This window comes from Oncorhynchus gorbuscha, linkage group LG18 (genome assembly GCF_021184085.1).
Source record: "Oncorhynchus gorbuscha isolate QuinsamMale2020 ecotype Even-year linkage group LG18, OgorEven_v1.0, whole genome shotgun sequence".
Taxonomy (NCBI): domain Eukaryota; kingdom Metazoa; phylum Chordata; class Actinopteri; order Salmoniformes; family Salmonidae; genus Oncorhynchus; species Oncorhynchus gorbuscha.
Window position 1 is genome coordinate 47037199 of NC_060190.1, and position 22604 is coordinate 47059802.

At 42.9% G+C, this 22604-nt stretch overlaps 2 protein-coding genes and 1 long non-coding RNA gene across 3 annotated transcripts in view; all 3 read left to right on the forward strand.

Annotated features, from left to right (window-relative positions):
• The first annotated feature begins 502 nt into the window (after positions 1–502).
• On the forward strand, positions 503–9460 carry LOC124003425 (MAP kinase-activated protein kinase 2-like). Its single transcript, XM_046311682.1, has 10 exons — positions 503–1429; positions 4632–4771; positions 5114–5178; positions 5276–5355; positions 5634–5760; positions 6329–6404; positions 6730–6854; positions 7060–7145; positions 7234–7314; positions 8883–9460. Exons 1-10 carry the CDS (start codon positions 1154–1156, stop codon positions 9090–9092), a joined length of 1266 nt encoding a protein of 421 aa, XP_046167638.1. The 5' UTR covers positions 503–1153; the 3' UTR covers positions 9093–9460.
• A 5067-nt stretch (positions 9461–14527) lies between these two features.
• LOC124004225 lies at positions 14528–18021 on the forward strand. Its single transcript, XR_006833315.1, has 4 exons — positions 14528–16630; positions 16846–17437; positions 17574–17761; positions 17878–18021. It is a non-coding gene; the product is annotated as an uncharacterized LOC124004225 (long non-coding RNA).
• Positions 18022–20540: 2519 nt separating this feature from the next.
• The window catches only part of LOC124003271 (6-phosphofructo-2-kinase/fructose-2,6-bisphosphatase 4-like), a 41542-nt gene continuing 39478 nt past the window's right edge, over positions 20541–22604 (forward strand). Inside the window, exon 1 of the mRNA XM_046311377.1 lies at positions 20541–20731. Coding sequence (XP_046167333.1) covers positions 20689–20731 — 43 coding nt within the window. The 5' untranslated portion in view covers positions 20541–20688. The remainder of the gene's footprint in view (positions 20732–22604) is intronic.

Below are 22604 nucleotides of genomic sequence, written 5' to 3' on the forward strand. Positions count from 1 at the left end.
CGTCTCTCAAGAATGTCCTGAAGATAAAGCAGTACATAATGTCATAGGTGGTTTATGACATGCAGTTACAATGTCTAATACCACAAAGACTACTTCTGTGACTGACCAGCATTTTTAGTCCTATTCAATTTTTTGCTAAAACAAAAATCTATGCCACATCCTACACACTGGTTGAATCAACGCTGTTTCAAAAGTACTTTGAACCAATGTGGAATAGGGCTCCCGGGTGGTTTAGTGGTCTAAGGCACTGCATCTCAGTGCTCGAGGTGTCACTACATACCCTGTTAAATTCCAGGTTGTGTCACAACTGGCTGTGATTGGGAGTCCCATAGGGTGGTGCACAATTGTCCCAGCGTCAATAGAATTTGTTCTTAACTGACTTGCCTAGTTTATGTTTGTGCCCAGTGGGATGCCCTACTGGCCGCCCGTCTTTGCGTGTGGCGGCTCCTTTAAGAGTTGAGGGCCGTGTGAATAAACTTGAGCCGTGCTGCGCTGACGTAAGGGGAGTTGAAGAGTTTTGTGTAGCCCCAGATAAGGGCACAGGAGAGGAAAATAACGGAGAGGAAAATAACGGAAAGAATAATAACTTAGAGGATAGGGAACTGGACCGAGGACTGTTATCTTTTTTAAAATTTGGCCGCTGATTTGACAGGAAATGTAATGCGCATTTTGGTCAATTCCTACTAAACTGGACATCAGGTACAAATGTATTTGCTGGTGCACATTTAACGTTACCTGTGTTCCATTTATTTTAATACAAACTCAAATTTAGCATAATAGATTGTTAACTATACCACAAATTAGAATGTTCTTTTAGAGTGTAGTTCAAAATGCTTCATATAACTAACTATTCTAGATATGCAATGCAAAAACGTCTTATTCGGTCAATGTGCCAATATTATTATAGGGTAGCTATTCCTCGAAAGAAATAAGCCTACTGTGGAATAATTCGCCTATTTTTGCTTCATAATTGAAAGTAAAATCGAGAAAGGAATCTGAAAAATTGCCATTTCGTCTCGGAGCTGGGGGGAGAAAGGGAACGTGAGGCTGCTGCTGGACATTGGACGGGGAGGGGACACCACTGCATCTCTCTCTCTCTCTGTCTGTTTCCGTGGAGAGCAGGGGGGTGGGATTGAACCGCAAGAAACACATCATGCAACACAATGGTAACGGAGAAGAGAGGCAGTCAGCCAACCAATCCGAGCCTCAGCTCCAGGGGACCCCTAGTGGAAGCATTCTACACATCCCAGGCAGGGACACCCTTAGCGACCCCACACTCTTCCAACTGCCTGCCCAGTCAAAACTGGAGTTCAAACGCAACGCAGTCACAGAGGACTACAAAATAACAACTCAAGTACTAGGACTGGGTATCAGTGGGAAGGTGATGGAATGCTACTGCAAGAAGACAGGGGAGAAGTGTGCCCTCAAGGTAGTGTGTGTGTGTGTGTGTGTGTGTGTGTGTGTGTGTGTGTGTGTGTGTGTGTGTGTGTGTGTGTGTGTGTGTGTGTGTGTGTGTGTGTGTGTGTGTGTGTGTGTGTGTGTGTGTGTGTGTGTGTGTGTGTGTGTGTGTGTGTGTGTGTGTGTGTGTGTGTGTGTGCGTGCGCACGCATGTGTGTGATCCATTTCACTTGCTTTGTTAATGTAAAAATATGTTTCACATGCCAATAAAGCACCTTGAATTTAATTTGAGCAAGAGAGCGAGAGACCATCAGTCACCAGACCCAAGTGGCACCAAGTATTTGAGGTCTTGCTTGCTTTCTTTTCTTATCCTCTGATGTAAATTAAAGGGAACTTGAGGATGTATTTACAATAGTGACGATAAGAGGGAGAATAGTCATCAATTATTCACTACTCCTCCATCTTAGACAGTCGCTTCCCAGACAGATCTCTCATCCTTCTTTGCGGTTTGATACCAGGGGCGACAGGTAGCCTAGCAGTTAAGAGCATTGGGATAGTAACCAAAAGGTTGCTGGATCAAATAATCTGCCGTTCTGCCCATGAGCAAAGCAGTTAACCAACCCCCCTACAACAGCGGCTCCCTGGGCACCGATGACATGGATGTTGATTAAGGCAGCCCCTCGCACATTTTGCCATTCAGTGGTGCAGCTCACTTTCCCCAATGGGATCACTCCTTTATTTGTCTGATGTGCGGTGGGGTGTTGTATGAAGGAGGACATATATCCACATTATAATGCTAAAAACTGATTGACATATTAACATATTTTGGCATGGTTACAGTATACAGCATGCATCTGGTGTGCAGAGGTTACAGAGGTTGTCACTTACTGTCACATTCTGTCCCACTTCTTCCCTCTGCTACATTTACTGTATCAACAAACAAGAGGATATAGAGAGTCAGAGAGGGAGTGTGTTTCTTTGACTGGTGCCTGTTCCTCTTGTAAAGAGGTCCACTTAAGCACTAATAACACCAATAGATAACGGTCTCTCTGTGAGCCGGGTTTGGAGAGGAGCCACCAGCGGTAACAGTGCAGCGCTTTAAGCGAACTCGGCTACTCCTGTCCAGACAGACAGTGGATGAGTCTGGGAAGAGACAGTGATGTACTGTGTGGGACCGTGTCTTACGCAGAGGGTAGGTTGTTAGTGCCAGTAGTCATTGTCATGTTGTATGGACAATGACATGCTCTGTCTGGACTGATTCTATGTTCCATCTAGAGAGGATCTACTCTGGTGTGCAGGCTTTTGTTCCAACCGAGCTCTCACATACCTGATTCAACTCAAATCTGGTGTGTGTTCGTGCTGGGCTGGAACAAAAGCCTGCACAGAATGCAACCCACCTGGACCAGATGTTCCCCATCCCTTTCCTTAAGTTATGCCTTGGCACGTGCTCTAAGTTCTATCTATCCTTTCTGGCCTTCGGGGGATCTGTGGTCACCCACTGGGTCCACACTGGTTAAATCAACGTTGTTTCCACGTCATTTGAATGAAATGACGTTGAACCAATGCGGAATAGACATTGAATTGACATCTGTGCCCAGTGGGGAATGTTTTTCTTCTGTTCTTTGAAGTTCAACCACTGGAATAGTGAGCAACTTGGAAACAGTGCTAGGACAACAGGTTATGCAAATTCAAAACCTGAATAACGGGTCACCAGAAGTATTCTTGAGAAAACAATAACAGAAAGCCTATGGATATGTTTTCAATGGAACAGTCTCAACCTCCAAAATAGGTCCATATTCTTTTTGTCCAGGTAGACTAAAGATAGATCAGTGAAATGTGTTGAGTATGATCAGTTGTACTGGGCACAAGTGTATACATTCTTTCATAAGTGTGCTCTTCAAGTATTTGTGGACAATGTTTTCAGCAGAGTATTAGGTTACTCCTCTATAAACAGTTTAATCTCAACCTGCCCTCTCCTCCCTGTCCCACCATGCACTGCATCCTGTCACAGACAGAAGATAAGCTAGTTTATCTGGCTGTGGTGTCTGGGGATCCCTCCCACCCTTACATCCAATCACATTGCAAGGTTGTTATTACTGGTACACTTTGAAGGCAGATTTTGAATGCACTAATAAAAGGCAGCATTCATTTTAAAAGCCCTAGAGGGAATCGTCCTGACAAGCAAATTAATATGAATGAAGGGTCCAGATTTTATTTGTAATGATAGATTCACTTACGTGAGAATATGAAGAGACTGTTTGTGTGTGCGAAAAAGAGAGAGAAAGTATCAAAGAGAGGTGAGAGAGAGGTGTGGGACTAAGATTCAGGGATTTAAACCTGATTAAGGCTGTTATTATACCCTTGATCAATTCCTCTAAGACCTGTGAGTGGTTATAGATAACATGGACACATGCACTCAAAAACACACTCACACAGGATAGACAGTACCAGTCAAAATGTCCATTGCTCGTGTTTCTTGTCCCAAGCAAGTCTCTTCTTCATATTGGTGTCCTTTAGTAGTGGTTTCTTTGCAGCAATTCGACCATGAAGGCCTGATTCACGCAGTCTCCTCTGAACAGTTGTCTGTAACTTGAACTCTGAATCATTTAGTTGGGCTGCAATCTGAGGCTGGTAACTCTAATGACCTTATCCTCTGCAGCAGAGGTAAATCTGGGTCTTCCTTTCCTCTGGCGGTCCTCATGAGACCCAGTTTCATCATAGCGCTTGATGCTTTTTGTAACTGCACTTGAAGAAACTTTTAAAGTTCTTGAAATGTTCCGTATTCACTGGCCTTCATGTCTTAAGGTAATGATGGACTGTTGTTTCTCTTTTCTTATTTTAGCTGTTCTTGCCATAATATAGACTTGGTCTTTACCAAATAGCTATCTTCTGTATACCAACCCTACCTTGTCACAGCAAGATATTTTGATTTGTTTAACACTTTTTTGGATACTACATGATTCCATATATGTTATTTAATAGTTTTGACGTCTTCACTATTATTCTATAATGTAGAAAATATTTAAAAATTAAGAAAAATCCTGGAATGAGTAGGTGTGTCCAAAATTTGGACTGATACTGTACATGTTGCATAGATGCATACGTTCCACGTGCTGCATACGTGCTGCATCCATCATCATACCTAGTCATAGTAAATGTGCTTCCTAAACATGCCCATTGTTCTCTCTCTTCGTCTCTGTTTCTATACCCACCCTTCTTCTCTGTGGGGGAAGATTCTGTATGATTGTCCTAAGGCGCGGCGGGAGGTAGAGCTGCATTGGAGAGTGTCAGGGGGCCCATACATCGTTCACATCCTCAGCCTTTATGAGAACATGCACCAGGGGAAGAAATGCCTGCTTATCATCATGGAGTGGTGAGGACCATAGAGACTACATAGACCAGAATGCATGTGTGTAATGAATCCTCTTAACTTTTCTACCATGTCAGACTTTAAAACCGTAACTAATGAGTAGGGCCAGGAATTTTTCCTGGTTAGGTCACGTGGTCAGGAAAAACTCTTGGCCAAATGAAAGTTTACATAAACATCAAATATGTCCCAGTTCTCTTTCTTGGTCATTATGCTTAGAATTAGTTGATTGGGCTCAGTAATTGCCTGGTAATTACTAAGGGACAATGCTGTTCTTGTTTAATTGATGACTTTGTTCTCTTGTTGAGAAGCTCTGATCTGTCTCTCTTGTTGTTGTTCCTGGCTCAGTATGGAAGGAGGAGAGCTGTTCAGTCACATTCAGGCCAGAGGGGACCAGGCATTCACAGAGAGAGGTGAGTTATGATGGGGAACTGTGTTCTGTTATTTACAGTGACCCTATAGCTGTGCGCATTTTGTTAATCAGATTCATATGTTATGGCTTTTAATCAGAGGCTGCGGAGATCATGAGGGACATAGGCACGGCCATCGAGTACCTCCACCACATGGACATAGCTCACAGAGATGTCAAGGTGGGACTCTACTCCTAGACACACATTTACATCATTTGATTTTTCACCTGACACTCACTGACAGGCATGTATTTACCGCTGGTGGTTTTAGTGATGTACTTATTGCTTTCTTTTTTACACCTCCCTCCCTCCCACACACACACACACACACACACACACACACACACACACACACACACACACACACACACACACACACACACACACACACACACACACACACACACACACACACACACACACACACACACACACACACACACACACACACGCAACAGCCTGAAAATCTGCTGTACACCACCAAGGAGACCAATTGCGTTCTGAAACTAACTGACTTTGGCTTTGCCAAGGAGACCACCCTCCACAACTCCCTCCAGACACCCTGTTACACCCCCTACTATGTTGGTGAGTGTTGGGTCTGTTACAACCCCTACTATGTTGGTGAGTGTTGGGTCTGTTACAACCCCTACTATGTTGGTGAGTGTTGGGTCTGTTACAACTCCTACTATGTTGGTGAGTGTTGGGTCTGTTAAAACCCCTAATATGTTGGTGAGTGTTGGGTCTGTTACAACCCCTACTATGTTGGTGAGTGTTGGGTCTGTTACAACCCCTACTATGTTGGTGAGTGTTGGGTCTGTTACAACCCCTACTATGTTGGTGAGTGTTGGGTCTGTTACAACCCCTACTATGTTGGTGAGTGTTGGGTCTGTTACAACCCCTACTATGTTGGTGAGTGTTGGGTCTGTTACAACCCCTACTATGTTGGTGAGTGTTGGGTCTGTTACAACCCCTACTATGTTGGTGAGTGTTGGGTCTGTTACACCAGTAGTGGTGTCGTATACTATCCGGATGTGAATGGTGTGTAGGCTATAAAGTATTATGGTTGACTTATACCCATCATATTGTGCCTGTCTGTCTGCCTGACTGGTTGTCTCTTGGTGTCTTGGTCTCTGTCTCAATGTTTGTCTATCAGCCCCCGAGGTGCTTGGTCCAGAGAAGTATGACAAGTCATGTGACATGTGGTCTCTGGGCGTGATCATGTACATCCTGTGAGTACCTAGTGTGTCTGTGTGCTATAAGTGTGTCAGTGAGTATGTTTGTAAGTGTGTCTGTTTGTGTGTGAGAATCAAGTCACAGGCCTCTCATTCACTCTCACTCCCCCTACTGTTCACCCCTGGGCCTCATTTACACCCTCATATCTCTCTACTACCTCTCTTTTAACACTAAGCTTCTCATGGTCCACTTGCTTTCCCCCTCTCCTTCTCTCCCTCCTTGTATATAGTATGAATGACTGTTCAATGAGTGTCCAGTTGGAGTGCATACAGTAGCTGTAGTTGCTCTATTCTCATGGTGAAGAGTGTGCTGTGTCCCCAGGCTATGTGGGTTCCCTCCGTTCTACTCTAACACTGGCCAGGCCATCTCTCCAGGGATGAAGCAGAGGATCAGGATGGGCCAGTACAAGTTCCCCAACCCTGAGTGGGCGGAAGTGTCTGAGGAAGGTCAGACTAGAGACAGAAAACTGGGGGTGGTCTATAGTAGAGGGAGATGCTTCACTGCAAGACAAACTATGTTCTGCTAAGTTCCAAATATTTGACAGATTTTTCTACAGTTGGATTTGTAGGTCCTTTGATAAGCATCTTGACTAGTTTACCTAATCATGCTTTATTTACTATGCTTGTTGACCTATGACCTTTACCTCTGTAGCCAAACAGCTGATCAACCAGCTGCTGAAGACAGACCCTAACGAGAGGATGACCATCGGGCACTTCATGAACCACCCTTGGATCAATGTGAGTATTACTACTGCATGTCTGAGTGCTGTGGATAATATGACTCATTTACACTGTGTTCGTGTGTGTGTGTTTGTTGACATTACAGCAGTCGATGGTGGTCCCTCCGACTCCTCTGCACACGTCCCGTGTTCTGACAGAGGACAGAGAACTGTGGGACGATGTCAAGGTGAGACTAGAGAACTGTAAAATACGGACACTGTGGTAATAAGAAAAACTGCATATCAATGGGCCTATTAATCTAAATCTAAGAAGCCATGGTAAACACTATATTTACAAGACCCACACTGCACCTTCAGAAAGTATTCACACCCCTTGACTTTTTCCACATTTTGTGTTAAACTGAATTTTAAATGGGTTACATTTCGATTTTGTGTCACTGCATACACACAATACCTCCTCATTTCAAAGTGGATTTAATGTTTTTATACATTTTTACAAATTAATTTCAAATGAAAAGCCGAAATGTCTTTGGTCAATAACTACTCAAGCTTTTATGGCAAGCCTAAATATGTGCAGGAATAAACAAGTTGCGTGGACTCTGTGTGCAATAATAGTGTTTAACATGGTTTTAGAAAGACTCGTCTCTGTACTCCACACATACAATTATCTGTAATGTCCCTCAGTCGAGCAGTGAATTTTAAACACAGATTTAACCACAAAGACCAGATTGGTTTTCCAATGTCTCGCAAATAAGGTCACCTATTGGTAGATGGGTAAAAAAACTAACAATGAATATTCCTTCGAGCATGGTGAATTTATGAATTCAACTTTGGATGGTGTATCAATACACCCAGTCACTACTACATCCTTCCTAACTCAGTTGCCAGAGAGTCAGGTGGAGTTTTATGGCAGTAATAGAAAACTTAGGATGGATCAACAACATTGTAGTTACTCCGCAATACTAACCTAAATGACAGAGTGAAAAGAAAGTCTGTACAAATATTCCAAAACATGCATACGGTTTGGAATAAGGCACGAAAGTAAAACTTCAACAAATGTGGCAAAGAAATTAACTTTATGTTCTGAATACAACGTTTTATGTTTGGAGCAAATCCAACACAACACATCACTGATTACCACTCTTCATATTTTCAAGCATGAGGTTGACAGCATCATGGTATGGGTATGCTTGTCATCGGCAAAGGACTAGGGAGTTTTTTCAGGATGAAAATAAATGAAAACGGAGCAACGCACAGGCTAAATCCTAGAGGAAAACCTGGGTCAGTCTGCTGGGAGACAAATTCATCTTACAACAGGACAATAATTTAAAACACAAGGCCAAATATACACTGGAGTTGCTTACCAAGATGACATTGAATGTTCCTGAGTGGCCTAGTTACAGTGGACTTAAATCGGCTTGAAAATGGCTGTCTTAGCAATGATCAACAACCAACTTAACAGAGCTTGTAGAATGTTTAAAATAATGTGCAAATATTGTACAATCCAGGTGTTCAAACCTCTTAAAACTGTAATTGTTGCCAAAGGTGATCCTAACATGTATTGACTCAGGGATGTGAATACTTATGTACAGTAAATTAGATATTTCTGTATTTAACTTTCAATAAATTTGCAAAGATTTCTAAAAACATGTTTTCACTTTGTCATTATCTGGTATTGTGTGTGGAAGGGTGAAAAAATATTTAATTTGAATTCAGGCTGTAACACAAAATGTGGAATAAGTCAAAGGGTATGCATCATTTCTGAAAGCACTGTATCTGTACTGTCTGCCTACAGGAAGAGATGACCAGTGCCCTGGCCACCATGCGTGTAGACTACGACCAGGTGAAGATCAAAGACCTGGACACGTCCAACAACCCGCTGCTCAACAAGAGACGCAATAGACCTGGTGCTGGGCAGGCTGAGGGAGAGGGGGGAGGAGGGGGAGGTGGTGGGGGAGGAGGGGGTGAAGGAGTAGTCGGAGCAATGGTTTGTAACAGCCAGTGAGAGTTTGAGGGAAGGGAGAGGGGGTGTTATATTAAGGACATTATTTGGACCAATATTCACCAGGGCCCTGATCACAAGTTGTTTTTCGGGAATTAATCAGATCTTGTGGTCAGGAAAACTATTCTCGTTATTGGTCAAAATAAGTGTTTAATTGGACCACACCAAGATTGAGATGGCAGCAATTTGCCCTCTGTTGGCAGTAATCAGAAAGATAAGGCTCTTCTCTGTCTTTTACTTGTTCTGTCACCAGCACATACGAGTTTCCAGCTCAGTTAAATCAGACTGATCTATAATATAATTGCTTTTGTTTTGAAGATGTCATGTTTATTTACTGCTATTATTTTCATGAAATAAATGTTTGTTTCTAAGGAAGTTTTAATTGCTTTGTTGTTTGGGTCTGAATGTGTCATGTATGAAGATGTGGTCTCACATGGAGTACAGTACTTCCCCTTCCTCATGCACATTTCTGTATGTGTATGCGTGACTGTTTAAGTGACTGATGCGTGTGAGAGAGAAAAACTGTTGTATTTTGTAGTTTATTTGAAATGACCAACTTTTCAAATTCTTGAAGTAGTCGAATATAGAGAATCAATTAAAAGGTAACTATTTCCTTTGATATTCAAATACAGGTCTCAGAAAAACAAATATTTGAATGCAAGTTAAAAAATGTTTTAAAAAAAACATTTATTATGTGGCAATTGCATTTGATGAACATCAGGGCCTCAAATGTTTTGTCAGTCATTGAGCAACAGCGAGGCCTGAACATTCTTCCTGCGATCTAACTAATTGATTAGATTAGTTTACAAAAATGTATGTTATTTATCTTTGTGTAGCATAAGATTAATCAATGTACATGCACAAACATAGCTATTAAAACAATTCTAAAAATAAACCTGCAATACAGCATGCTGGGAAATATGATGGGCATGGTTTTGTCTCAAAGGGATGTGAATGAGTTTCAGGCCCCTGTATTAGGGAAAACTAGGCCCTCAAAATAAGGCCGTATGAAATACGAATGGTATTATCCTAAATAAAAGTGATGTTACGTTTGATACTGGAGCTCTTTCGAAATTGCTAAGCAGCTTACATCGAAGCAGTGTACCGATTCATGTATCAGAAGTACGTAAACAATGACGGCCAAAGCTTTGCTTGATCACATGCTTTTTCAAACCATGTATTGCAAAATCCCACTAAATCACCATAGTTCCGGTGCTTTCTTAGATTCCAAGATGCTTTCAAACATGACCTCCACTGGACACTGTAATTACAAATCTAGTTAGGATTTTGTAGCAAATGTTTCATTAGGTCGAGTAGGGAACATTCAGGGACGTGAGGGCATGGAAGACATAGAAGACACTATTTGTTTTGAAACCACACTTTTTTTCACAGTTGAAATCATTTATTTAGTATTGAATAAGTTGTTTTCTTAAGCAACCTAAATAAAAAAATAGTAAACTTGAAGGCAAACATGTGAACCTGATTGAGGGCTACTACAGCCAACAACTTACTGCTGCGGCAGTAAAAAATAAAATATATACACATTTGAAGTTGGAAGTTTACAAACACCTTAACCAAACACATTTAAACTCAGTATCAGAATTACTGACATTTAATCCTAGTACAAATTCCCTGTTTTAGGTCAGTTCGGATCACCACTTTATTTTAAGAATGTGAAATGTCAGAATAATAGTAGAGAGAATGATTTATTTCAGCTTGTATTTCTTTCATCACATTCCCAGTGGGTCAGAAGTTTACATACACTCAATTTGTATTTGGTAGCATTGCCTTTAAATTGTTTAACTTGGGTCAAATGTTTCAGGTAGCCTTCCACCAGCTTCCCACAATAAGTTGGGTGAATTTTGGTCCATTCCTTCTGACAGAGCTGGTGTAACCGAGTCAGGTTTGTAGGCCTCCTTGCTCACACACACTTTTTCAGTTCTGCCCACAAATTTTCTATGGGATTGAGGTCAGGGCTTTGTGATGGCCACTCCAATATCTTGACTTTGTTGTCCTTAAGCCATTCTGCCACAACTTTGGAAGTATGCTTGGGGTCATTGTCCATTTGGAAAACCCATTTGCGTCCAAGCTTTAACTTCCTGACGGATGTCTTGAGATGTTGCTTCAATATATCCACGTAATTTTCCTACCCCATGATTTATCTATTTTGTGAAGTGCACCAGACCCTCCTGCATCAAAGCACCCCCACTACATGATGCTGCCAGTCCCGTGTTTCATGGTTGGGATGGTGTTCTTAAGCTTGCAAGCCTCCCCCTTTTTCCTCCAAACATAATGGTCATTATGGCCAAACAGTTCTATTTTTGTTTCATCAGACCAGAGGACATTTCTCCAAAAAGTATGATCTTTGTCCCCATGTGCAGTTGCAAACCATAGTCTGGCTTTATGGCGGTTTTGGAGCAGTGGCTTCTTCCTTGCTAAGCGGCCTCGATATAGGACTAGTTTTTCCTGTGGCTATAGATACTTTTGTACCTGTTTCCTCCAGCATCATCACAAGGTCCTTCGTTGTTGTTCTGGGATTGAGTTGCACTTTTCCGAAGTACGTTCATCTCTAGGAGACGAGTCTCCTTCCTGAGTGGTATGACGGCTGCTTGGTCCCATGGTGTTTATACTTGCGTACTATTGTTTTTTACAGATGAACGTGGTACCTTCAGCCGTTTGTAATGGCATTTATGCGACGATAGTCCGTACATAAGCGGGACTTACCGTCAGGCTTAGGAAGGAGAATACACAGGGAACTCCAAGAGCTGTTACTGGGTTTTGCCATTTCATTCTGTAATAAATAAGCTACCTCACTTTTCATTACATCCCTTTTCTTAGCGTTAACCCGGTACGGTTGCTGACGTATACGAGCAGTGTTCCCCACATCCACGTCATGTTCCAAGATGGACGTGTGACTTGGAACGTCCTGAAACACATTGAGAACTATTTATTAATAGGACAAGATCAATAGTTTGATCATTATCCAAATGTTCAATTTGAGAGGGTAACTTTTTCAGCATGGAGATGGCGGGCTGGACCAGCTTACCTGAGGAGCTGTCTGGAGAGTCACGCATATAATATGCTTTCAGCATGTTAACATGACACACACCTGAAGAACGCCTACGAACCGGGGTCTTTATCACATAATTGGTGTCACAGAGTTTCTTTTCCACAAGATATGGCCCAGAGAAATGTGCCATAGGGCCTCCCGGGTGGCGCAGTGGTCTAGGGTACTGCATCTTTGTGCCACCAGAGACTATGGGTTCGCGCCCAGGCTCTGTCGCAGCCGGCCGCGATTGGGAGGTCCGTGGGGCGACGCACAATTGGCATAGAATTGTCCGGGTTAGGGAGGGTTTGGCCGGTAGAGATATCCTTGTCTCATCGCGTACTAGCAACTCCTGTGGTGGGCTGGGCGCAGTGCACACTAACCAGGTCGCCAGGTGCACTGTGTTTCCTCCGACACATTTTTGCGGCTGTGTTAAGCAGTGCGGCTTGGTTGGGCTGTGTTTCGGAGGACGCATGGCTTTCGACCTTCGTCTCTCCCGAGCCCGTACAGGAGTTGTAGCGATGAGACAAGATAGTAACTACTAACAATTGGATACCATGAAATTGTGGAGAAAATGGGGTATAATAATAAAATGTTTAAAAAATAATAATAATACGTTCCGACAGATGAGCCAGGGATGGGAACCAAAACCAAAACTTGATCCCCTTGTGCAAAAGAATGGCCAACAGCCTCTTTGTCATGTAATTTCATGTGTTTGAGACAAAGAGAGAGACTTTTGTGCCAACGCACATGTGGCGCTCAGTCTCTCCCGCATCTTTTCTGACATAATCCAACACATTTTTAGGGGCGCTACTGGGTGTAGGAAATAGTTTTGAAGGAGCATATCCTTTTAGCGGACCCCATGGGGTGTGTTCAAACACAAGGTCAGCAGGGCTGAAGCATAATGACTCTTGTATTGTTTCCCTGATAGCAAATAAGACAAAGGGCACCCCCCCATCCCAATCGGTACAGGTATCCATGCAATACTTGAGTAGAGTCGCCTTAAGCGTCTGATGCCAGCGTTCAAGGGCCCCTTGACTCTCCGGATGATTCGGACTGGAGACCTGATGGGAAATACAGTCTTTAACACATTTGAGAACAGTTTTGACATACATTTTGTTCCCTGGTCAGTTTGGATGACTTTAGGCCCTAAAGGGAGTCAAAACATAGAGAAGAACTTCGCTAGTGCCTTCACCACAGTCTTAGCCGTTATAGTATGGAGAGGGATAGCCTCTGGGTATCGCAGAGCTGCACACAAGAAACTGTTTGAGTCGCTTTCCCAGTGAGTTGACATACATGACATGTTTTACAAAATTGGACAATGTCAGACTTCAAACCTGGCCAGAAAAAAATGAAGATCTTCGTGATCCCCAAATGTCTGGACCACACCTGGTCATGGACGAGTGACAGCCCCTGCTGTCAGAACGGTGTAGGAACAACCACTTGAACCACTTCACTCCAGTGACTGTTATGAGCTGCCCATTTACGCATCAAAACTCCTGCTTCCATAAAGTAGGCGTTCTCCCTAGTTTTAGCTCCCTCAATGGAAATTACCGAAGCAAAACACTTGCAAAGACTGGTGTCTCCCTTTTGACATTCAATCACCTTCTCGGGGGTGACAGACAAAAGAATGTAACGTAATTGGGGCGTGATTTTGCTTTCCCATGCCTTAGTTGTTTTACGGGGGTAAAAACCGTCAGCCTTGCAGAAGGAATACTGGATGCATTGTCTGCTACCTCAACATTCTCAAAAATGGAACTACACAATTCCACCACATGTCCCAGCTTGCGAGATTGTGCGCTCGTTAAACACAAGCAGGAAAAACATGGGGAAATGCTTGAACCAATTTATCATCTGCAGTTTTGTTTTCTGGGTTGTCTACTACTTCTAACACAAGAGTTACGTTACCACCAGCGATATTGTTCCCTAGTAGCAATGCGACTCCTTTTACAGGCAGTGTTGACACTACACCAACACGGAAACGTCCTGATACCAAGTCTGACACTAACTGGACCCAGTGTAATGATACGGGTATGCTTTTGTGTCTCTATACCCTGTAATATGACATGTGAGCCACAATAAGTTTCAGGGGACCGGGTAAAAGTGTCAGTAATGATTACTGACGGCACAGTCCTGGTGTCTTGTAAGATTTGATCTGCTTGTTCTCCAGTTAAGGAAACAACCAGCAGATATCAAACAGAGCATAGATAGGATCCGGTTTCCCAAATGCTGAATCAGTAACTCGGTCCAACGGACGAGCCAAAGACGGTACTAAAACCCACGCTTTTTAATTTAGGGGATGGTGACAGGGATTGTTTCGGTTTATTTTGCAAAACTGGGCAGTCCGCAATCACGTGACCCTTTTGGTGAAATCATGCGAAGGCCAGGGTCGTTGTAGAAGAAAAAAAAGAAAACCCGAACGAGGCACTGAAGATGTTAGGCTTTCAAAATGAGGCACACCAGCGTACTCATCTGCCAACACTGCTGCCTGGGCCAATGTCGCCACTTTCTGTTCATTTCAATGAACTACTACTCTCAGGCAGGTTGCTTTTAAAATCTTCCAACAGCATCAACTTCCGAATATCAAAGGTGTTAGCGTAACGGGCCGAACACCAGCGATTGAACAGACTTTTTGCCCCTAGCAAACTCAACAAAAGTACGGTGAGAGGGTTTGTGGTTCCTGAAGCGCTGCCTTTAAGCTTCAGGCACCAACTCATAAGCCCGCAACACGGTTGTTTTAAATATATCGTATAGTGTAAACTTGTCTTCCAGGGAGAAAGCAGCTATTACTTCCTGGGCTTTTCCAGACAATTTAGATTGCAACAGGAGCGGCCAAACCTTGAGGCCACATGCTCAAACGCAGAGAAATAAGGATCAACTTCCGAAATGGAAGGACTAATGCAATATTTTCACTCACTTCAAAGTAGGCTTGATGATGGGTAGGTTGTGGAGTTGTCTGATCCTCACCTCCTTGTCGGCTTATATGGCCATTTTCCTCATTTCTAAATCAAACTCCAGCTGGATAAACACACTCTTTATATTTTAGCTCCATTTCCAAACAGGCCAGCACCACCTTTAGCCTAGAGGTCCCATCTGAACAACCCGAGGCAGAGGATAAAGTGTTGATTCGGGCAATGTAGAGGGGGTACGAGCAACCCCTTCCTCCACCTTGGCATCGGAAGGTCTATCCGCCTCCCTCATATTTCAACAAGAAAATTCATTTTCTCACTAAACCCTCCCTGACTAGCACCAACAGCTCAGCCTTTAGGGCTTCCTCAGGGACGAAGAGTCCATAATGGTCAGCTATGGCGCAAAGGTCTACTTTGCGAAACCCCACCAACCGATCAACTGAGGGAGCTGGTTGAGGCAGTCGTGGTACACAGCAGCCTAGTGAACACATGTAAATTAAGTCACCCAAACCCACAACCAAACCTCAGTCTCCAATCACAGAGATCAGAGCAGTGGGGTCCTGTGGATTTAATAATCCCAGATGAGCCCCCCATTATGTTACGTACACCCCCTGGGCGGAAGGAACGCAACACCCTGCTACAACTCAACTCCCCGTGGAGTGAAAAAGGTATGTGATCGTAGGTGCAGGGGAAGGACAACAGAGACAGAAAAAAATGACCATTTACAGTAAATGTATTATTCCTAACACAGAAATGTGGGGAAAAGGGGCTGGACAGAACCAAAGAAAATAAAGTAAAAGTTAAATAGTCCCCTCTCCTACCTACCCACTACTTACCTAATCTTTTAGCACCTCCTGGCGAGCTAACCAAAATACAGGGGGTGGTCCACCCAGGTCTTGCCTAGTGTGCAGACAGTAAATACTACAGCTTATGTATGCCCGCAGGCCTCTTGCCTAAACACTCCAAAGGTGCATCCCCCCCCCCCAGGAACAAATAAAACAGAATAATTACTAACTGAAAGTGAACAATTTCAATAATCAAAAACACTAAGCCCTATTGACATACAAGAGTAGCAGCTACAAAATACTTCAACAAAACTTTCACGGACTAACAACCAACACAGGACATCAAAGAAGCTCTCTCCTCCTGACCAAGGATCACTGGCTTTTATCCAGCTGTAGAAGGACAGTTGTTTCCCCTGACGAGAGGGAGGGTTCAGAGCGCCAATCATCGATGGGGCCGACCAATCAGCTGCTTGAAGAATACAAGATTCCATTTCCTGAAATACACACACACATACATACAAACCCACAAACAACACAGAAACTGGGGAACGTAACATAGTTTTCTTATGTCTTACCAGTCACCATGAGCTTGCATGTTCCTTAAAAAACAGTAGGCTTTGTTGTAAAGGGTGTGGATGTTTTTCTTTTGTAAATTACTGATGACTCATTTTAACCACACTTAATTCTCTAATCTCTTTCTCCTTTAATATACCAGAGAGCTGAGTTGCTATGGGAACAAGAACTGTATGTTCCATTTTGTTACTCTGCATCTGCCCCTACTGCCACACCTTCCCTGCAAATGTAAGTGACATGCTCCAAGTTCTCCCCTTATCAAACACAATCATATAATCCTGTTTCAACTCTAATGGTCAAAGCAACAAAACTGTTTATGGAACAGCTTTTAGGGGCATATTAACCATTCCGCTATTAAAAAGGTTTTGGCCAATAGCATGGCTCTGAAAACATCTTTGTTCTGGTCCTTGATGGCCTCCCACACTGGCTGTGTGTTTGTGCAGGACTGCCAGGTGAGCCTGAACTTTGCAGCTGAGGCAGAGAGGTTCTGTGCAGCCTTGGAGAGACAGATCCAACAAGCCCCAGATTTGGAAAGCAACACACACACACACGTCACATCACATTTACGATATAATTAGTTCTCTCAGCTTCAGGCAGGCCAGTCCTCTTCTCTTTCTCCCCTCGTCTCCTCTTCCCCAATCTCGCTGTCTCACGTCACTCTTTCTCATTTTCTCCCCATAACACTTTATTTTACTCTTTATCTCTTGCTGTCTCTCTTCCTCTCCCTCTCTTTCTCAAACAAAGCTAGTGGGCAGACTCAGCTGAACCGTACTGACAGTGTGGACTCTGCCTCAGGCTGTTTGTGTGAACAGGAACAGAGCAGATCTGGGATCAGCACTCCATCTCCAGATGTGTCAGAACGAGAACATCAGCACACTGGAGCTCAGAAAGACCCAGATAATTCATTATTAGATACATTTTATGATTCTGCATTAGAATGGAAGAAAATATAAATGGCTTGTCTGACTGATTTAATCTTGTCTCTTATCCAGACAGTAGTCCCAGGTGGGAGTGGGCCCAGAGCAAGGCCTCAGTGTGAGTACAGCACCTGCACCACTATTGTTTTAACACAACCATTAACATTATGATACTGCATTATGATCACATTTATATCTCTGTTATATCACAGTTATCAATGTTATCGTATTGTAACATCCTCATCTGTGTGCAGTCTAGTGAGCTGGACCCTGCTCAGAGGAAGCTGCTCAGGAAGGCGGGGCTAAACGAGGTGGATATGAAGGACAGACACACCCTCCTCCTAGAGGGGCACACCCTGAGATGATCAGAAAGAGCTTTCGATCAGTGAGAGAATATGACTGTGGCAAGTCAATGACAGTTGTGGACAATTTCCAATACATGGTGAATTTGATGTGTGGTTAGTACAATGGTGTCTGTGTGCACGTATGATATGTGGGCTCACCTTCTGCTGTAGTCTGAACTGATCTGTATCTCTCTCTATCTCATCTCATCCACAGTCTGTGACGCAGTGGTGACCTGTCATTCAGGGCAGAGCCCCACCTGTTAAGCTTTTCGTTGCCTGTTTTTCATGTTATTTTGGCATTAATACATGTCACACATGTTTGCAAACAATGTAAAATAATCATTGAGTTAATAAAGCTACAAACAAACTTGTTCTCTTTTTTGCTTTCTTGAGTAAAGCAGCTCCAAAATGCAGGTGTTTCAGCCTGGCTCTGTGCTTTCTGTTGTGGTGGGGCAACCAGCGGAAAATATAGAACTTAGGGGTTGGTAATGTTCGCTAGTTGCGCCGTGATTGGCTCACTCATGGGGACACGTCACCGCAAAAATCTACGAGTAGAGCTCAAATTCAAGCCCCTTGGGTGCTGCTATAGAGTTACATTAGAAGTGCCCATCCAAGAAGGCTCAAGGTCATTGGCCACAGATAAAATGACGTCAAATCACATATCTACAGTAGCTTTGATTGGACTGATCATGTCAACATCATACTTCATACAACATCATACAAAAAACTAGCTCCGACTGGGAAAATACGTTTTGAATGGTCATCCAACTCGGAATTGCAAGTCAGGAACTCAGGCCTCTTTCTAGAGCTCCGACCTGAAGATCACTGACATCATGATTCAACATTATTTTTTAACGAGTTCCCAGCTATCTCAAAAGCACCATAAATCCAGAGAATGCCAGACTTTGATGACAAAATTTGCAGAGGAAGGACTGCCGCACCACCTTCCAGTTCAAGTGAGCACAGCACAAGGTCCAAAAAATGTATTGTATGCTGCTGCATAAATGATCTAATATGCCAGGAGATATGTATACTGTAGCTAAGAAAGTAATACTAAGTATGTTGTGTAGTAAGCTTTTAGTAGCCCATGTGCCTCAACCTAATAATTTGGTCCCTTTTCCCTTCATAATTTTGCCTACTGTTCTGACTTGGTGGTGCACATGCAGCCTTTGTAAGAGATTTCATGGTCTGCTTATATGCTCCCTTTATTAATCCTATGGTTCTGACTTGGTGTACAGGGAGAATACTGTAAGAATGGCCCATGTTCTGAATTCTGTCGCTGTACATTTCAAAAGTGCCGAACAAAGTAATATTGACTACGTCCGTACTAGCTCATTCATTATTGTCTTAATTGAAATGACGGATTGCCTCTTATTTTGGGCTCCTGAGCGGCATAGATGTCTAAGGCACTGCATCTCAGTGCAAGAGGCGTCACTACAGTCCCTGGTACGAATCCAGGCTGTATCACATCTGGCAGTGATTGGGAGTCCCATAGGGCGGCGCACAATTGACCCAGCGTTGTCTGGGTTTGGCCGGGGTAAGCCCTCATTGTAAATAAGAATTTGTTCTTAAGACTTGCCTAGTTAAAGGTTCAATAAAATAAATATATAAATACAAATTATCTGCTCGTTGTCACCTTATGCCATACTTTATACATCTCAATAGTCAGTAGAAACCACATTTGTATGCCTCCCTAGTGGCGCAGCGGTCTAAGGCACTGTATTGCTACAGACCCGGGGCGGCACACAATTAGCCCAGTGTAGTCCAGGTTAGGGGAGGATTTGGCCGGCCAGATGTCCTTGTCCGATCGCGCTCTGCTCTAGTGACTCTTGTGGCAGGCCGGGGGCATGCTGACATGGTTGCCAGTTGTATGGTGTTTCCTCCGACACATCCGGGTTAAGCGAGCAGTGTGTCAAGAAGCAGTGTGGGTTGGCAGGGTTGTGTTTTGGTGGACGCATGGCTCTTTTACGGGAGTTGCAGTGATGGGACAAGACTGTAATTACCAATTGGATATCACAAAATTGGGGAGAAAAAAAGCTGTAAAAAAACACATTTGTTTACGCAGGTCAGCCATATCAGCTGTTTTTTTAAATGGCAGTAAATGAGGCTGAATGAATTGATTCGCTGCCAGAAAATGCTCTGCTGATAGCCAGGTGTAGCGGTGGTAAGGTGTTGGGACAGTTTTATGTAGGCCCTAACAGTTTGTGGGCACCATTTCTCACCGCTATAGTGCAATTAATATATTGTTTAGTGTTGTGACTTTGCTGGCATGCATCCCCCCAAAAATTGAGGGAGTTTGCCCCACCAAGATTTACATGCTAAAATCGCCACTGGTTTTGTCAGGTCAGTCATGTTCTGCAACTCATCATTATGTCTGTCCTCTCTGCAGAGCTGGATTCTTGCAGTGGGTGCAGCTGTAGAGATCCCAGCTGAGAGGAGAAATATCTTGCTTTCACAAGCGTTCTCTTCTGTTTAATGAATTCTGATTTTGAAAAAAGTTTACATCATTATTCATTTTAAGTTGTATTGTGGAAGTACTGATATTTTATTGAAGATTGCAATACACAATCAAGCCCTTTCTAAGAAATTAAATATGTGAAATCCTTTCCATTGAACTATGACAAAATGTCCTATGAATTGTGTGTGAGAAAGAGAGAGATGTTATGAGTTTATGAACGTTCTCATTCTTGCTGACCTCATCACAACTCAAGTGGTGACCCCTGATCTTATTGCCACATAGGCTGTCATCTTTTTATTAATATGAACCCAACCATATTTAAACAAAAAAAAATGTATTTTCAAAGATTAGTCATTACTGCTAGTGAAAAACTCAATTTAGCTAGTGCTCACATAACCCCGTGCCTGTTGTAAGCGCATCTGCGCTGTCTGAAATCCTCTCAGTCCTGTTGGACAGAACTTGCTTGCCTCTCCAAACGTGACTCCATTCATTGCCATCAAGCACCGCGGAGAGAGGCACACAACGAAACAACACTGGCAACGAGCAGCTCTCCTTCAAACCTGGACTATGAGGGGTTCTTGCCGACCACGAGCCACGCAAGACTGGACAGGTAGGGTTTCAACACCGATGGAGTTGTAACATGTATAATTTCATGATGGATGCGATGAGGGAGTTTCAACGAGGACATACTGCCTAGCGCGTCGGCTAGCTAGCGCGTGGCGGAGGAAGTAAACAAGGTTGTCATGTAGGCTAGGTCTACATACAACAACAGAACCATATCGACTCTTCAAATAGTAATAAAGCGATGTCAACCGATTTTCTTTTTTAGAAGCAACAGACGAATATTGTCAGCGTTCGCAAAGACCGCTGTTCATAGTGCCCCTCTAGTAGCATCGCAATCTGTCTAGCTAGTGAACCGTCAACTGTCAGTGACTATTGGTTGGTTAGTCAATGTTAGTACATGTTGAGTTTTTATTAGTGGAATTGTGGTGATGACAGCTGTTAGTCAAAATGTATCTTGCTAACGTTAGCTAGACTATTTCATTATTAAATATGCGTTTAAATATTGTGCGATAAATGCTATGTGAGAGGCAATGTTTTGGGAAATTAAATACATTGCGCATATTTGATCCACAAATAGCCTATCACGCAGTGCCCTGAATAAGGACGTTTCTGATGACTCCACCAAGAATCATGCTACATTAAATCTAGCTCCTACTACATCGATTCGCCCAAGTTCAATATTAACGAAACATGGAAATGATGAATCACCTACCTTGTGCCTATGTTGCATGCTTTTCTTTGTTTGCTGAAATCCATATTTTTTTAGTGAACAAATACAAACTCTGAGTGTTTGCTCAGCGCAAATGTGCATGTGCCGATTGAATCTCAACAAGGAAACAGTCAGTGGTTGTATTTGATTAACGTTTATTGTAAAGTATGGATTTTAGCAAAGAAAGCCACACAACTACAGAGGACAAACATCGGTACAAGGTAGGCGTTTCATTTAAACACTTTTTTAAAAGTATTGACCTTGTCGAACCGATGTGGTTGGCGCTAGATTACACAAAACTTGGTCTCTGCGCCACTCCGTAAAAAAAAAAAATATATATATATATATATATATTTTTAACCTTTATCTAACTAGGCAAGTCGGTTTAGAACAAATTATTATTTACAAGACGGCCTACCCCGGCCAAACACTAACGACGCTGGGCCAATTGTTCGCCGCCCTGTCCTTCACCGTGGAGTGAGTGGTTTAGTTTGCTAAGCCCTGAACTGACATCTGCAGGACTGGAGAAGTGGGGTGTGTGAATGTGTACCATAAGTGTTTATGTAGGGTAGGCTTTACCCGTGGGAACGTATTATCTAATCTAAGTTCTTTAAAATGGTATTTACATGTGGTTTTGTATTTTAAAGCCCAATCCTTGTCATAGAACGCTATGATTCTTAGGCCTATAAATTGAACCATGTGTCACCATAAACCTCCTGTCAGATGCAAGCATTTAATTGCTGAGTACTGCACATAGTCTAACCCATTCATAGATGCCTTGACGATAGTATCTTCTGGCAGGGAGAGTTTTGTTAAGAACCCGGTTTGGGAAACAAATGGAATGTATATTTCCAGTCATTGAGAAATAATCCTAAAAAGGGTTAAATTACTACACCTTATTAGGGCTAGGGTTCCCACACAGCCATATTCCCATGTTACAGCACTTACTTGGGTAAAACAGAGGCGTAGCTACCTGTGCTAATTCTGTTTCTCAGAAGAACTGTGTGCAAATAGAAGACTGCCACAAGCGTGTTGTTATAAAAAATATATTGTCGGCTGCAACTGTAAAACCTCTTAAAACAGTGTACACTAAGTGTGTATTTTGCATTCGTGAAATAATTTTGATGTGATAAGGGCTTTATGTTTCTTTAACGGTAACGCAATTGAGAATCGATTCACGTTGAGATGGACTTTTTGGTTGTTTTGGCTG